Here is an 18,027-nt window from a genome sequence, read left to right as displayed (position 1 = left end):
AGGGCTCGAACCCATGAACCATGAGATCATGACCTGAGCCAAGTCAGACGCTCAACTGACTGAGCCCCCCAGGTGCCCCAGATTTTTGTTTTTTAAATATAGTAACCATCATAGTGGATGTGAGGTGGTATCTCATTGTTTTGATTTGTATTTTCCTAATGGGTGGCGATAAGCATCTTTACATGTGCTTCTTGGCCATTTGTACATATTCTTTGGAGACCTGCCTATTCAAGTCCTTACAGGGTTTTAATTTTGTTTTTTATCACTGGGGTTTAGGAGTTCTTTATATATTGTGGATATTAACCACTTATGACTTGCAAGTATTTTGTCCCATTTTGTGGATTGTCTTTTAATTCTGTCGATAGGGTCTTTTGATGCACAAAACTTTTAAATTTTCATGAAATCCAATTTGTGAAAGTGATTTGTATATGTTCATTTCATTGAAATTCTGAGTAGTTTTAGAGCTGGAGGGAGTTTTGAAAAGAGGACGAATATTCTTCCCTGGCAGGGCAAATGAACTGGTGGTGATCACTCTTTTGAATTGTTTGGCAACATGTAGTAAGGCAACTACGGACTTGTGTTAGTGGCCTCAGACCCCATCTACTGTTAGGACTGCCTCTTAGGACTAGAGGTTCTAGAAGCCTTAAAAATGTTTCGCCTGTGTATCTAGGGTGAACCCATTACCAAAAAACTTTAGGACAAAAGTTGTCTTCTCCAAGCCCAGCTGTTTTGAGATAGTAAGTTCCGTAGGTTACTCTTAACATTAGTGATTTTGCCACTGGCTGCTTCTAGTAGCTGTATAGAATGTTCATCTATATATACTTACTATTAAACTTAAGAGTTAACATACTCTAGGGTCTCAGAGCTCCCAGCTGCTTCAGAATGTAGTATAGTGTAGCAGGAAGTATCTGAGCTTTGGAGGCAGGCAGGTCTGTGTTCAAATCCCACTCAGGCACTTGCTCGTATAATCCCGGAGATATGCTGCCTACCCTGTGTTTAGCTTCTGCAGCTAGAGTAAACCCTGCTTTCAAAGGCAGTTGTGAAGCCTGTAGGAACATACGGAAAACATACACACAGCAGTCCTTCTGGACGCGACAGCTAGGAATATAGCTTGTTGGAAGCAGAGCTCCACAACCTTTTGTGCATGAAATACAAAGAAAACAAGTAGCACTGGTTACAACACATTTATTTACGTACCCTGTTGTGTGACCGGGAGGTGCTTTTCACTTCCAATAATTGAATTCGGTTATAACAATTAAAATTCCAGAAGGTAAACTAGTAATTTATTGTTGCTCATGAGCATAAGTAAACAGACATGGTACCACATAAAGGAATTTTAAACACTTCTCAACTTTTGGTAATAGCTTTGAATATGGACCATATACTTTGGCAGTGGACCTAATCACCAGTAAGCGTGTAAATCTCATCATTCTCTTCAGACACAACAGGAAAAATTTGGATTTAACTTTTGAATTTTAGGAATTTAACAGATTCTTAGGAAGCTGGAAAAGGCCGGCCTTAAGCCTATCATACTTACCACGAATACAATGGACTGCTATTAAAAATAAAACGGTAAGCAGCAGTCAACTAATTGCTAGTTTCATTTTTTATGTTAGTATTTTTTGAAAAGATTCGACCTCAGACGGCAGGCTACAGATGTTTGTTATTTCAGAGGAGTTTTAACCTACTAATTAACCTTTCATGGACTAAAGGGACTCTGATCTCAAGAACTTGGATGGCATTATCGAATTGGGACTTTATATTATAGATTAGAAATAGTCATTCCCAAGAGACTGCATCATAGAGGACGTTCCTTTCAGAATGCCTTTATTCTTGGCTTCAAATCGTACTTGCATGGTATTTTTAGAGGGTTTGGTACATACTAACAAATGGGTACTCACTGCTAGGGCAGGACGTAAGAGTGTGCTGATCACCAAGTATGAGATTTTACATCACATTAAATTAAAATTATATACTGTTGGAAATAGACAAGATAGGGAGTTCCTAGATCCTAGAAAATATTATGGCTAAGGAAATAGAGAACTCAAGAAAAGAATCCACCTCCAAGAAACTATTTCAGGAAAATAGAGTTAAGTGCCCTGTCTTAGGAAAAAGGTTATTAGTAATAAGGAACAACTGGGACATCATACATCGTTTCTTTGGAGATTAAAGTGCGGGCTATGACGTGGCATATAAAATAATGCATAAAATAGTGCAATCTTCAGGTGCCATAATTTTTGTTTATTACACATAACCTATGTTCATGTGTCCATTTCTTCTAAAAAAAATTCAGCTGTAGTGACACCTTTAGCTTATTTATTTAGGCATTACTTATACTGTTTTACCCACCTTCGGGGCTACATAGAACATTTTAACATTTTAACAAGTAGAATAACAGCGCATACATCTTGAAACTACTAGAGATTAAGGCAAGCCCCTGTAAAGTTCAGTACTCCAAAAAACACGTTTTACCAAAAAAAAAAAAAAAAAAAAAAAAAAAAAAAGCTGCTTCCAAAACCAGTGGCTTTAGACCAGATGGCACCCAATAGTTTTTAAAACAGTGTGATTAATTACTCTGACCACAACTGTGTTTGCCTCATTATTTCCAGGCTCTGAACATAAAAGAGGAACTGAAAAGCAGCAGGTTCTGTAACCTCGGGTTCTGAAATAATCCGTCTTTCAGATTATGGCTCCGTTAGGGGGAGGCAGGGGCAAGTCCCCGTCATTTCCTTCTTACGCCTTTCCACACGTGTCTATGTCTATGGTGCTCACCTTACCCAGTTTACAAGTGGGCGCGACCCATTATGATAGAGAAGCCTCCCCTGAAAAGCAGCCGAGGGTGATTCGTGAAGGGCGGTCCCAGGACAACACAACTCACACGCAGCACCGAAGCGCCTGCCGTCTGACACGGGGCGAGGCAGCTCCAGCGCGGGAGGATCATCTACACCTTTCCTGCCGCCACGTGCCAGTTTTAGCTGATGCCAATAATTTGGCATCTGCTGAACCTTAAATACCGCTATCCACAAGCAAGTACAACAGCCACCAAATTGGTCAAGGCGCTATCCTAACGTGCTTTTCAGCGAGAGATCTTCGGCCAGATTGAAGCCTTAAACAAACCGCTGATGAATGTGTTGTGCTTCATCCCCGACCGCTACGGGCACTGACCTCGTGACACGTGATTATAAGCGTGTCCTCTGGAAATGTGGATCTTGAAACAGAAAAATCTACCTTCTGATAGTGTGAATGCCTGTTATGGAAGCCACACACTCATGTTAACTAATGGAAGACCACACATACATTTAGGGGATCTAGATGTGGTTTACAAAGGAACCTGGAAAAGTTGAAACAATTAACAACTGTTGATCATCTGAGGTTCTATCCTTTGATGCATCAGGGTCCGACTTTGTAAACCTGTAAACATGTTACTTTAAAGAGTCTTCCTATTACCAGGAAAGCAGACTAGTAAAGGCCATGAGTATTCCGGTAGGCCTGCTCCAAAGTTAGGACAATATGGCTAAATCCTAGGATTACAAAAACGAGACCTGCTGAGAAAATGAGTTCCAGACGGGGACTTTTATGGATGACCTTGGCTGACAAATGTTTTTTGGAAATTGTTTTATTTTAAAATTACCTTCCCAACAAACCATGTAACACTTGGATGTTATGGTGTTTCATTGCAAACACACAACATTGTCAATGGAGTTTCCAAGTCAGACATAGAATGGACCAAAATCTAAGGACAGTATTATGTAAGGACAATATTAAAAATGGATAAGAAAAAGTTCCATTTGGTGAGGTTAAAGGATGCATAACCATGTCGTGTTGGACGGATAAAAAGGGTGGTAACCTTGTGCTTTTATTCAACTAAGGGACTTACCAAATCCTTAGGTTTTATGCAGGTGTCAGACTCCCACCTGGAAAGGGACAGTTTTCTATATTACACCTAAACTTATTTTAAATAACTGAAGCCCACGGCAACAGTTGTTTAAAAGAACTCACCAGTCAAATAATAACTACATAATTTAGTACATTAAAATAAATCTAGGACAGTAAGAGGTGAATGTCTCAAAAATATACAACTGGGGGAAATAACCACCGCACACAATCTGGAGGTTGTTAAAGTGACCGCTTAGAAGGGTGAACAGTGCAAGACATGCTTTTCCAGTTACACGCTCAAAACAGGAGTGCAAACGAAAATTAAAGCTTTTGTTTAAAGTTGTAGGATAAGGAAAGCTTGAAATTAATATTTAGAAGCTTCCCTCGGGTCATCCCCCAGAAACGAAATGATCAAAATGCTTTCTCGCTGTACGATTTTCTTCAATGAGCTTCCTTTCAATGGCAAAACTGCATCCCACAGCTAGGTCCCCTACTCACCGCCGTGGTGATCGCCACACGGCTCCGTGAGCACACACGGTGGTGAGTAAGGGATACCTGTAGTCACCAGAGTCCGACATCAATAGAGTCTTGGAGTTTGGGCTTCTGCCTTGGCCAGTGTACCTGAACCCTACAGAGAACAGACAAAGCGATGGGCTTCAGAGCCCTCTCGTTCCTGTAAGACCGGAGGGCAAATGGACCGACAGATTCCTCCCTAGAGGCGAGCTGCCGGGGTGGAGGGCGTGAAGCGCTGAAAGAAACCGCTGCTGCTCTAAAAAGTGGAGAAGTACAGAGGTTCCAGATCAATACCAGTGCAAGAGCTGTTTAAGTGAGCTGGCTAGGCGATGCATGCATCCATCCATGCAAATGTAGGCCATGGCCCCCAAAGAGAACTGAAAACATGTATCTAACAACTGGAGAAGTCCCTTGCCAGTAGTTTATAAAAATAGATAGTCAATACTGTAGAGGCCCCTTCTACAGTCAACGCTATGGAAGTCCGTCTTAGTTACCCATTACTTCAATACCAAAAAGCATTTACTACTTTTCAGACATTCCAGACAAAGGTCACTTATAACAAAAGGTCAGCTTTTTTTTTTTTTTTAAACAAGATACTGTCCATTTAAAAAGTAGGTCTCTTCTTTCAAGTGAAACAGGACGTTTTCTGTATTTGACTTAACTTCTAGTCTGTCCAGACTTTGTTTCAGGTCCTTCTGTAATGTGCATATACGCAGGACAAATAAACCGACTTTAAACACCATCCGCACAGAAAAAAGTGAACTCCTCAACATGATAGAGCAGGTCTGGTTAGTACAAATCTATTGCAAAGTAAAAAGAATCTGTGCGTCGGTCCCACCGGGAGGCGGGGACGCGGCGTCCCAGCCCGGAGGGTTCCGGCGGAAGGTGTCCCGAAAGCCCGAGAAGCCAACTGGGCGTCTGGGGCCGCGTCACCGTTCCCGCCACCGTCGTCACCGCCAACGCTGCCGGGCCTGGTCCCCCTCTGTAGCTCCAGGCACGCCCCGCCTCACTTCCGGTTCCGGAGCCGCTTAGATTTCCTAAGAGAGTCCGTGGCCTCCGCAGCCTTTTTCCGCTTCCGGGGGGCCTCCTCGCCGTGCCCCGACGCCGCAGCGTCCCCGACGGCGCTCTCCATGACCTCCCGCAGCTTGTGCTCCAGCTCGGCCAGCCGCGCGCTCTGCTCGCCGATGATCTGCGTCTGTTCCAGCAGCTTCTGGTCCTGGTCCTGAAGCTGCTTCTGCTGCTCCTGCACTTTAGTGCGCAGCTCCGACACCTCCCGCCTGAGCACAGTCACCCCCGCGCCGTTGGTCTTCACCTGCTGCTGGAGCTTGGTGACCTCCTGTCGCGACGGGTTTTGCTTGGAGAAGAGCTGCATGGTCGTGAGGGCCGCAGAAGGTCCCGGAACTGTGGAGGGAGAGTTTCAAGCGGTCAGTCAATCACTTCAAACGTCTCACTCCTGGCAACACTTCAGTAACGAGGCTCATTTTGAAGCGGGGTATCATCGTAGCAGGGCTCCCGCCATTGCCTCTTGAAAGCCCACTCGGTTTACTGCGTTAACTTAACAATACCGGAATCTGACTTCTGATCCTCCTGTTCCTGCCACACGATGCACACCGCCAGCACGTGGAGAAGGGCACTTACTGACATAAACCTGTCCTAAGTATTATAAAACGTTTTAAGACCTACTAAGAAAACAAAAGTAGTAAAATTAGAATACGATTATTTTCTGTCTTATTTCTCACGTGCAAATACAAACGTTAGACTTCAAAGTACAGGCCGATCTTAAAAACATTTTTTAAAAATCTTTATTTTTGAGAGAGTATGAGCAGGGGAGGAACAGAGAGAGGGAGGGAGACCACAGAATCTGATGCAAGCTCCAGGCTCTGAGCTGTCAGCACAGAGCCTGACGCGGGGCTCGAACTCATGAGCCATGAGACCGTGACCTGAGCTGAAGTCGGACACGTAACCGACTGAACCACCCAGGCACCCGCCCCAAGGCCTATCATGTTCGTAAGTCCTCTGTGCACTTAGATGTAAAAGCTTCAACTTTAGCCAAACGGAGATGCCATTAAAAAAGGGGGGCTACATCACACGTGATGATCATGAAGAATTTCTGACATGCAGGAAGGATCTGGAATCACTCTGTTTTAGGAATAGAATGTAACATCGGCATAAAAAGCACTATCCTCGGGGCACCTGGATGGCTCAGTTGTTAACCATGTGACTCTTGGTTTCTGCTCAGGTCATGATCTCAGTTCAGTAGTTTGAGCCCAGCATAGATAGGGTTCTACACTGACAGGAGCCTGCCTAGGATTCTCTCCCCTCTCTCTGGCTCTCCTTCTGTCTCTTTCTCCCTCTCTCTTGGCCCCATCCCCGCTCACTGTCCCTCTCTCTCAAAATAAACAAATAAACTTAAAAAAAAAAAAAAAACCCACTATTATAATCTACCTTTAAAAAAAGTTACCTCTTGTTTTCTACAAGAATGGTGGATCTATTCATACCCTGCATTCATCTCACTTTCTCCTGTATACACACATAAGCAGGATATTTTCCTCGACTGACACATCCCTCCTCCTCCTCTCTCTGCTTACCTTTATCTGATTTCCACGAACCACATCGAGGCTTCGATCAATCCTCACCTCTTGTGAACTCTCAATCAGACCAGTCAACAACGACTCTATCTTCCTTAAGATTCTGTCTGTCCTAATTGTTTGGCATTTAAATGGACACTTCTTTAAAATATTTCTCTTGCCGGCGATAATTTCATTTTGAGTCTGCATATATCTTACCTGGGGACATAGTAAGATCCTCGAGAGCAGACACCACGTATTACACTTCCTTTTAGTCTCCACAGGACACAGTACAGTGCTGTGCGCATAACAGGTACTCAATAAATAACTGACGTATTGACGCTGAGATGCTGTAGGCTTTATTATTAAATTACAGAGAGCCACTCGATTACCCCACTGAGTACTCCAGGGAGCTAACTAATCCAAACAAAACAAAATGTCTTACTGAAAGTTTTTCTTGATTTGAAGTATTTGCAAGGGTTGAAGATATTCTGAACAATTTGGTCTTTCAGTAAAGGCACAAATCTCTAGGCTATGATGTACTTTTGCAAAATAGCTACCAAAGAAGAAGTGACAGTGTTTAAAATAGCTTTATGCACCTTGTCTTTTAAAGTAGCAGCCAGACAGCCTGGGGACTGAAATAATTACCTGAATATTCCATGAAGAATTTGGGTTTTTTTTCCTCGTATGTTTAATTCTGTTTTAGCATAATGGATATTAACTAGTCAGAAACAAACAAAAAAACAAAAAACTCCCTATATCTATAGCTCTTCACCCAGAAATTCTAACAAATGTATTGTGAGTCAGTAGCTATGGATATGTACAAAGATTTAGCCACGAGACTGTTCTTCAAAGTGTAGTTTAAATACTGAAAAACTAGAGACAAATGTACTTAACGGTAGTGGATCAGTTATACAAGTTACGGTCTCTAATCAATCTATCATTAATGATCGTGTTACAGATACACATTTACACACAGAAAAAGTCAAGACATATGATTAAATGGGGGGGAAAAGTGAGTTACAAAACTCCGCGTGTTACTTTAAACCGAACATATAATAAACAAGGATACCTGGAGGAGAGCCCATGAGTCTTCCAGAGACGTCTGATCCTGGTAATTTCCTCTTTAGAATTGGGACGATCTTTTCATCGAAGTACTCCATTGCCATGGAGGAAATATCCCTTAACTCTTGAAGCACTTCGTGGGCTCGCTGAGGGGCTCTGGTAGAATTGACGTATCTCAACACACGATAAATCTCGTCGATCACCTAAAGTAAAGAGTTCTCCTTAGCACTTTCAAGTTTGCTTTTAAAAGGCAATGGCCGAGTAAGGAGAGAAGGGCCGGCCCCTCCTCCGGTCCCCACAGAGACCAGAGGGCTGGGCTTGCTCTAACGCTCCCCGCGTTTCATTCGCACACGTTTCTACAGATCCTCCGTATCAGGCGCTGGGGCCGAGCGAGCATGAATAAAATACAGTTCCTGTTCTGAAGGAGACCGCAGTGAAACCGGGCGACACACGGGTGGGGCACGAGCCTCGGGACCCACCGGAGGACCGGAGAGGGACGGCGCGTCCCATGCGTGACCAAGGTGGAGGCATTTCCCCCGAGCCGCTTCGCTCCAGCCCCAGACCACCCCCCACCCCGGCCCCAGTGCCTCCCATAGTCCTTTCCTCTCGCTGTCGGCAGGGGCTCGATCCTCTGGGTTCTGTTTCTGTAAGACCGGCTGTGGACTGGAATGAGGTGTCCCCAGACCCCACTTTCCCGCCATCCCAAAGGGTAGCAAGAGACTCCTCCCTTCACGAGGAATTGCCAGTGGGGGAAACACAGGCCTGGCAAACACGGAGGAGAAACCGTTCCGACCACCCTGGCTCCCAATTCTCTTACTGGAACCGTAGCTGAACCTGCATTTCCACCCTCAGCTTTCATCCCTAGAATGAACTGATAAATCACACCTGTCAACTCATTCGTACCATATTCTCTTTAGTGTATCTGGGCTTTTAAATATATTGTGAACACGAGCTATCTCTTTCAATTTGCTCAAGTCTTCCATTAGGGAAAGTAAACTCTGGGGGTGCCTGAGGGGCTCAGTCGGTTAAGCATCTGACTTCGGCTCAGGTCATGATCTCACAAGTGAGCTCGAGCCCTACGTCAGGCTCTGTGCCGACAGTGTGGAGCCTGCTTCGGATTCTCTTTCTTTTTCCCTGCCCCTCCCCCACTCGTTCTCTCTCAAAAATAAATATTAAAAAATTAAAAAAAATAAGTGAATAAAGATACATTAAAAAAGGTAACATTTCTAACTTTTACTACATACAGATTATTTTAGTCGAGTGGGATAATTCATGTTTTCATTAAAATTAAGAACATTCTCTTTCCAAAAATTATATGCAAAGGACAAGATGAAGGAGGAATGACCATGGCACGCTGGCCCCACAACGCTTCTCCCATTCGGTTACCAGTGGCTGCAATGGCACTTATTAAGAAAACACGGTATTTACCCAATTTTCACAATATTTCACTTTCTAATTGGGTTTAATTACTTTAGCAGCAAGAATGTAATGGCGGAATGAGTCTTGAGGTCTCCTGGAGAGATCACAGGCGACAGGTTGGTCACTTAAACTCTCTTATTTTAGTAACTTTTGATTTTCTACTTCTCAGCAGATCATTCCTTCAATCTTCTTTTTCTTTTTTTAGTAATCTCTACACCCAACGTGGGGCTCAAATTCACGACCCTGAAGTTAAGAGTCATGTGCTCCGCTGACCGAGCCAGCCAGGCGCCCCTGGTCGCTTAAACTCTTACTGGCTGTTTCTACAGCTTTCAGATGTGCCACATGCTGAGTCCTACCTGAGCGTGAGATGATAAAAATAATGAAAATATTTTAAAAGTAGGATACATACCAGATACGGTGAGGGACCACCATATCTTTAGAACATGCAGCTCACTGTGTCGTGCTGTTTACTTCATTTGTTTTCAAATTTTTATTTAAATTCTAGTTAACATATAGCGTAATACTGGTTTGGGGAGAATCCAGTCATGCTCATGTTTACACTGGCACAGCAGTAAATGACATATTATGGATACGATTTAAGTCTTCAGACTCTTGTGAGGGAGGGAGAATTTCTATCTTGTTTAATCCACTGTTCAGCAAAGTTCCTATCAGAAAACTGAACCTCCTGTGTCCTCATTTTTTCTCACTTTCCATCTTTTTGTACTTGAGATCTTTTTCCCTTCTACCCCTTTAATCAAACATTTTTGTTCATAGTTTAAAATCTGAAGTGCATTTAAAATTTTCTGAAGATTTGTACGTGGCATGTGTTTGACTGTATCCTTTTAAAATTTCTCTTAGAATACTAGTCAGTTTCAGAGGCACCTGGGGGGCTCAGTCGGTTAAGCGTCCGACTTTGGCTCAGGTCGTGGGTTTGAGCCCAGCATCAGGCTCTGTGGTGACAGCTCAGAGCCTGGAGCCTGCTTTGGATTCTGTGTCTCCCTCTCTCTCTCTGCCCGTTCCTCACTTGTGCTCTGTCCCTCTCTCTCAAAAATAAACATTAAAAAAAAGTATTAGTCACAATTTCTTTAAGTTTTATATTCTTGTATGGTTTCCTCAAAGGTGTTTTCCCTGTTTTATTGTGTTTTGTATCAGTTTGGTGATTCTTTACTCTCTGTTCCCATTTAAGACCGGAGCACACAGACGGCTCATAGGAACCCCTTGGTTAGCGAAGACAGCGGGTGGGGCGGCCACAAAAGTCAACGTGAGAACAGACTGATTCTTCTTTTTTTCTTTCTTTCTTTTTTAAAGTTTATTTATTTTGAGAGAGCATGAGCAGGGGAGGGGCAGAGAGAGAGGGAGAGACAGAATCCCAAATAGGCTCCGCACTGACAGCGTAAAGCCTGACACAGGGCTTGAACTCATGAACCGGGAGATCGTGACCTGAGCCAAAATCAAGAGTCAGACCTTAACCGACTGAGCCCACCAGGCACCCCCTCTTCTTTTTTCAATGTAAAGGCTCGGGGACTGTTTATTTTGGGACAAGTACAGTAAAGGGAAGAAATGCTCCTAAATAACACTGATTTTTAAGAGTGTCTTCATGTTAAAATCAATTATAAAAGAAACAAAAAAACAACATTCTGGAAACATTCGATAAACTCAAATTAAAGGCTATTTCTCAAAATAAGGGACCCGTGTTCTTAAAAAAGGTGAAGATCGAGACAACACAAAAGCAGCACAGGGGACTACTCCCATGGGGGGGCGGACACTACTGTCCCAGGGGGGACATTAAGGAGGTAAAGTCTACGCGTGACCCCAGGCTGGGTTCTGGATGGAGAAAAAGCAGCAGGGAGGGTTATCGCTGGATCAGGGATGAAATCTGAACGTGGGCTGTCGGGGAAGTGTTACCTTATCAAAGTTACATTTCCTGATTTTGATGACTGTGCTGCTCAGTAAGAGAGATGTGCTTTCTCAGGAAATACATGGAAATATTTCAGAATAAAGGATCACAATATCTCCACTATTTTCAGAAAAAAAAGCCAGATTCAGAGAGAGAGTGAAACAAACGGGACGGACAAACAGTAAACAATTGCCGGATGTGGAAAAGAGACACACAGAGCTCAGTGTGCGATTCCTGCAATTTCTGCGTGAATGTGAAACTGCATCGAGACAAGAAGTCGCCAAAATGAGAAGAGATTAAAAAATGCTACCCCACCGGTCCCCCGCCGCCTCTCCGGCCAAAACACTAAACACAAACCAACAAAACCTAATGCATAGATTTGAAGTTTGTTCGAGGGAAATCTAGACTCATGACCTCGCATCATCACTTACACTGAAAATCCTGACTTTGGGGAACCAGCATGTTTCAGCAGAAGTGTTTCCGGGGCCCCTAGTAATGCTTAAGAACAGGGACTTGTCCCTGTCTTTCTCCTTCCATGTCCCAGAACGGTTAGCTGGCCTCTGCTCACGTGTGTGCCTCAGCATGTGTGAACTGCCAACACGGACCATGAACTTACTGTAAGAAGTGGGACTTCCAGGTCAGAAGGCTTGAAAACCGTACGCGGGGGGAAGCCCGGTATCTGCAAGCTCTCAGTTCTGAGAGAAGATGAACGGAGGACCAACAGAGCGGTTGGGGTCGGCAGCTGCGGCCCTGGTGGACCCGCAGCGGTCTCACGGGAACACAAGCACACACGTGTCCTCCCCGAGTGTCGTACACGGCTGTTCCCCAGACAGGAGGAGCTGTGACAGACCATGTGGCCTGCAAAGCCAGAAACACGTACCGCCTGGCCTTTTACAGGAAAACTTTGGGGATCTCTCCCCAGGGAGGACAGTGGCAAACTCCCAACTGCTCTGAACTCTTTAGAGATTTTCTCCTAACGCCGTTACCAGTATCGCCCCCGTCCAGAGACGCCATCTTAACCCCCTTCCGTCAGACCTGGTTTTTCGCTCAGTAGAAAGGCAATGACCTAGCTGTGAGGAGTTGGAGAAGGGACCTGTAGGCTGAAATCATTTTTATTTTTATCTTGTATTTTTTAGAAAGAGAGAGCAAGAGTGTGCGAGCGGGGGAGGGGCAGAGAGGGAGAGAGAGAATCCCAAGCTGGTTCCATGCTGTCAGCTCAGAGACCGACTGGGGCTTAATTTGAGCTCGTGACCTGAGCCGAGATCAAGAGTCAGACACTTAACCGGCTGAGGCCCCCAGCAGCCCCTAAATCATTTTTAAATATAGACTTGCAACTCAGCCTCCTGTGTCAGCCCCACTGTCGCCGGTGCCTGGAGCTTTCCAGAGGCTGGCTGTGCAGACGGCGCTGCCTCCCAGCTCCCCACTGCCCAGCTAGGGTTTAAACTCCTCCGCTCTGCCAGGCCTGCTGCCACTGGTTCGTGTACTTTCCAGCTCCCAGACTTCTGGTGCTCCGCTCTCCTGACCTCGCTCTCACGGGTCTCGGTCTTTTTTTCCTCTTTAAAATTAGCTCCTTCGCTATCTGAGCAAGCTTTGGGACGGGTCAGAGGTAAACATGTATTCAGTCTGCCATCCTGAACCTACCATCTGACGTAAAGAGTAAATTTGCTCTTTCGAGAATAATTTTAACAAAGCTTTTTTTCCAGCCGTTAGTGTAAAATCCCAAAATTCTGATACAAATCAAGTGTTCTCATTTAAACTACAACGTTGATATGACCCAGATTCACTTAAGTAGCTCATGAAAGAGTAATTTGCGAATGAACTGCTTACTACAGACCTGAATTCTAACAAAGTGCATATGTTCTACACAAACCAGAGAAACGAGTTCCCTTATAGAGTATGAAAACTCCTGAACTTTTTTTTAACTTTTTAATTTTTGAGAGAGAAAGTGCAAGTGGGGGAAGGGCAGAGAGGGAGAGAATCCCAAGCAGGGGGGATCAAACCCACAAACCGTGAGATCATGACCCGAGCTGAGGTCAAGAGTCGGACGCTGAACCGACAGAGTCACCCAGGCGCCCCAAGATGGCACTTTTAAGAAACAAAATAACCCGAGATGAGTTAAGCGCGATAATAACAAAACTCGTTTCTGTTTTCTGGTGGGGTTGTCTGTCAGGTTTACAGGAGGAGTAGTAGTCAGGGTGAGTTTCTGTGAGGACACGGGCACTACTAAGAAAAAATGGGAGAAAATGGTAAAGAACACAACCGGGAAATCAGAAGGCTCGAGTGTAGCTTTTGCCAAACCCTGCACACTCCCTGCACGCTCGCCAGGCCGTGGTTCTCTTCCCACCGGAACACGAGTCCGGGCACAGACGAGCGCTCTGCGAATCCCAAGTGGTTCGCGAATGTAAGAGGAGGGCAACGGCTGGGGACAGGGCCGGGCGGACAGCTGGACCCCAGGGGAAGCCGGGCACCGGGCTCCTTCGCACCTGCTCTCCCGCGGGGGGCGCAGAAAGGCGCCCAGGGCCTACTGCACCTGAAAACCGCACACTTTCTCGGCCGTGGCTGCCTCGGCTGCTGTTCTGCTACAGAAACGGAGCGAAAAGTCAACAAAAACTTGCAAAAACCAGCAGGACTCATCTGGATCCGACCTTATTCATTCAGATAGCGAAGACCAGCATTCCAATTCTGTGATCCTGGTCACTCAGAACCAAGACTGGAGACATCGGTAAAGGCCAGACACCGACCAGCTTCGGCTCTGCAGGCCACGTGCACTTAGCACAAACTACTCCCCTCTGCCTGGTGACGATTGGCTGAATCGGTTTTGAGGTTATGAAAACTGTAAGATGTTTCTTAAATATCCATATTCTTCACATTGAGACATGCAAAAAAAACCCAGGAGACTGTAGGGGACAACCTATGCTAGTTCAATGGACTTCCCAGAACACTTCAGTGTTAAGGCCTATAAAGCAGATCTGGACAAAATCTGGCGTAAGAATCAGAATCTGATGTTTCCGACTGGTCACCTTCTACAGTTAAGTACCCCACAAAAGAATCTGTAGCTAGTACGTGGGAAGTGAGATATACTGAAGAATATTCCAGGGGTGCCTGGATGGTTCAGTCGGTGAAGCATCCGACTCTCGAGTTTGGCTCAGGTCACCTCATGGTTCGTGAGATTGAGCCCCACGTCAGGCTCTGTGCAGGTGGCGTGGAACCTGCCTGGGATTCTCTCTCTCTGCTGCTCCCCCCCCCCCACTTACTCAGTCTCTCTCTCAAAATAAATAAACATTAAAAAAAAGACTATTTCAAATAAAATAAGAAATGGAATCCTTCCCATAAACTCACAGAAAATTGAAACCGAAGAAAGTATATAGAAAATATTAGCAGTGTTCATGACCCATGGAGATGACAGAAAAAAAATTTTTTTTTTTTTTAATTTTACTAGGTTCCAACCACAGTAAGGGCATCTTCTGCTACTATCATTCACTCTCCACGCCTTCCACACACGACAGATACAGACCGCGCCTGAATTTACTCTCCACTCCAGCAACGAGAGGCTACGCCGGAGTCATATATGCTGCAGTACTTGTCCGCAGCAGCAGGAGTGGCAGGCACATGGAGGGCTGGAGTCGCAGCTACCTTGGGGACAGTAAATATGCCAGAGGAGACTTATACCTGTTAAACAACTCTCTTCCTCAGCCCTGCGTGTGCCGCTATCCAGTGACCATCTATTCTTACCAAACCTGCAAGTTTCTGAGTCGTCTTCAGGAAGCACTTCTCAAACACGACCACATCAGCCTGTCCCTCCCCCTCCCCCTCCCCCGACCCCCAAACTAGAACAGTTGAAGGCGGGGAAGACACCTATCTTGTTCTCTGCTGTTCTTAACAAGGAGTACAAAGCTCACAGATGTGTTCTTCAGCACGAACTCTTTTTTTCCTTCATATTTACGGAAACAGTGTATTAACTGGGGTGCAGTATAAACTTCCTAACAAGCTTCGAGAGCACAGCAGGGCTTCTGCTGTTCGCTTCCTAACGTGAATCTTGAACATGAAGATCACATACGGGACGTATTTATATCAGTTACGGCACCGAAGCTAAACAAATCCATTCACAGAAACTCAGTCCAGAGAGGCAGGAACAACTCGGACGCTTCAACAATCGCTTTCTAGTAATTTCAGCTTAAGCAGAGCGACCAGCTGTCCTACGTAAGCAATCCTAGTTTACCTTTCCTGGGATGAAGCAACAGAGATTGGAATCCACATACTTCATGAAAGTCATATTTAACAGTGAGAGCCTTGTTTCGACGGCGGCAAGAATGTCTGCGTGGCGAGCTAACGAGTGGTTTCTTCTTTCTGACTCCCTCCTGTAATAAAGGAAAGCATCATGAACGAAGTACTGTGGACCAAAATGTTAAGCAATGAAAATGCCTTGGGGCGCCTGGGGGGCTCAGTCGGTTGAGCATCAGACTCTTGATTTCGGTTCAGGTCCTGATCCCAGGGTTGTGGGACTGAGCCCTGTGCTCGGCTCTGCACTGAGTGTGGAGCCTGCTTAGGATTCTCTCACTCGAGTTAAAAAAAAAAAAAAAAAAAAAAAGAGCCTTACTGAAATAGTCTGAACATTTACATGTTACTTCAGATCTCTACAGTCGGGTCACCATTTAACTGTAACCAACGATCAATGAATCGCTATATCCAGAAATCCCTGCCGAAGACCAGTACGCACTGGTGAAATACTTGAAAAAAAATGTTAGTTTCCTTGTGTTTTGGCTATATCGAGCCGAATGGCCATTTGAATCAGAAAAATCAGATAAAGGAAAGAATTACAAAGGGACACAGAGACAAGTGAACTGTATGTTTTTACCCGTAAAATCAGCTCACTTAAATTTTTAAACAGTTTCACTGGGAAGTAATTCACATGTAAAATTCGCTTTTAATGTGTATAATTTAATGCCTTTTAGTCTATTCACAGAGCTGTGCCCCCATTAGCACGATTTAACTTCTCCACGTTCTCACACCACAGAAAGAGGGCCCATAACCGTCATCAGTCACTCCTACTCCCCAGCCCTTGGCAACCGCTGGTCTCCTTTCTGTCTCTCTGGATCCGCCTATTCTGGACACTTCAGGTATCCGGAGGGGTAGCGCCTGCAGCATCTTGTGTGCGTCTTCCTTCACGCAGCACGCTTCCCCCAGCCCGGCCGCGTTGTAGCGTGTACCCGGGCTTCGTTCCTTTCTGTGGCCGACTAATATTCTATCATATAGACACGCCACCACTTTGATTATCCGGTCATCGGCTGATGACTTTTGGGTTGTTTCCACTTTCTGACTACTATGAATGATGCTGCACTGAATGCTCGTGTCCCAATTTTTTTGTGTGGTTATGCTTCCATTTCTTTTAACTATATACCTAGGAGTGAAATCGTTGGGTCACATGGTAATTCTATGTTTAACCTTTTGAGGAACGAAGTGTTTTCGCAAGTGGCAGAACCAGTGTACGATCTCACCAGCAATTTGTGAAGGTTCCGGTTTGTCCACATCCTTCCCAAGACGTTTTGTCTTTTTTGTTTCAGCCGTCCCAGTGGGTGTTCAGCGCTATGTCAGCGCTCCGCTGGGCAATGCCCTGCTGACCGATGATGCTGAGCCCCCGTACGTGTGTGCCGGCCTTCAGTTTATCGTCTCCGGAGAAATACCTACTAAAGCCCTTCGCCCACATTTAAATTGGGTTATTTGTCAGTGGATTAACTCAATTATGTTTCTTGTTGAGCTCTAAGAGTTCCTCGCGCAATCTGGACACAAGTCCCTCATCAGATGTATGAGCTGCAAATATTTTCTCCCCTCGTGTGGGTAGTTTTTTCACTTTTTGATGTTGTCCTTTGCAGCACAGTTTAAAATTCTGATGAAGTCCAGACTTTTTTCTTCTGTTACTTGTGCTTTTGGTGTCCTAGCAAAGAAACCACTGCCTAATCTAAGTTTATGGAGGTCAGGACTCTGTTTCCATCTAAGGGTTTATCGTCCAGCCCTGACGCTCACACTTAGATCTGTAATCTATTTGGAGTTCATTTTCGTAGACGGTGTGGGGAAGGGGTCCAAGTTCATTCCTTGGCGCACAGACACCCAAGTGTCCCGGTGTCATCTGTGGAAAACATCACTTTCCCCACCGAGTGGTCTTGCGTCCTTGTTGAAAATCAACGGACTAAACGTATCAGGATCTATTTTCCATACTCTCAGTTCTGCTCCGTTGGTCCATATGTCTGTCTTTGTGTCGGCAACACACTGGTTCGATTACTGTGGCTTTGCAGTCAGTTTTGATACTGGGAAGAGGTAGCACTCTACCAACTTTGTTCCTCCTTTTCAAGATTGCTTTGGTTATTCGGAGTAAGAATTGCAAGACGAACCGGTCATTTTCTGCAAAACAAGACAACTTGGATTTTGACGGGATTTGCAGTGAATGTGCAGACCAGCTTGGGGAGAACTGCTGTCTTCACGGTATGAAGTCTTCCCATCTGTGACCGTGAGATGTCTCTTTCAAGTCTCTTCAAATCCCCTTTACCAATGTCTTCTCGTTTTCAGGGGACAAGTCATCTTTTGTTACAGGCATTACATACATCTTATGCTTTTTGATGGTACTGTAAATGGGACTGCCTTTTTAAAAATATATTTATTTTTGAGAGAGACAGAGACAGAGCACGAGAGGGGGAG

General features: G+C 44.9%; 1 protein-coding gene across 5 annotated transcripts in view; it reads right to left on the bottom strand.

The window, feature by feature from the left end:
* Positions 1-18,027, bottom strand: part of FBXO28 (F-box protein 28) — a 38,142-nt gene that overhangs the window by 7,578 nt on the left and 12,537 nt on the right. For 2 of the 5 annotated variants that reach the window (XM_042975747.1, XM_042975746.1), the window contains exons 3-4: positions 15,557-15,695; positions 8,029-8,224 (exon numbers count right to left, since the gene is read on the bottom strand). In XM_042975747.1, coding sequence (XP_042831681.1) covers positions 8,029-8,224; positions 15,557-15,695 — 335 coding nt within the window. Of the gene's footprint in view, positions 1-1,169; positions 5,791-6,778; positions 7,255-8,028; positions 8,225-15,556; positions 15,696-18,027 lie in introns of those variants that run through there. The other 3 variants (XM_042975744.1, XM_042975743.1, XM_042975745.1) reach the window with 3 other exon arrangements.

This window comes from Panthera tigris, chromosome F3 (assembly GCF_018350195.1).
Source record: "Panthera tigris isolate Pti1 chromosome F3, P.tigris_Pti1_mat1.1, whole genome shotgun sequence".
NCBI lineage: Eukaryota > Metazoa > Chordata > Mammalia > Carnivora > Felidae > Panthera > Panthera tigris.
This window is presented reverse-complemented; position numbering and strand designations above follow the sequence as displayed.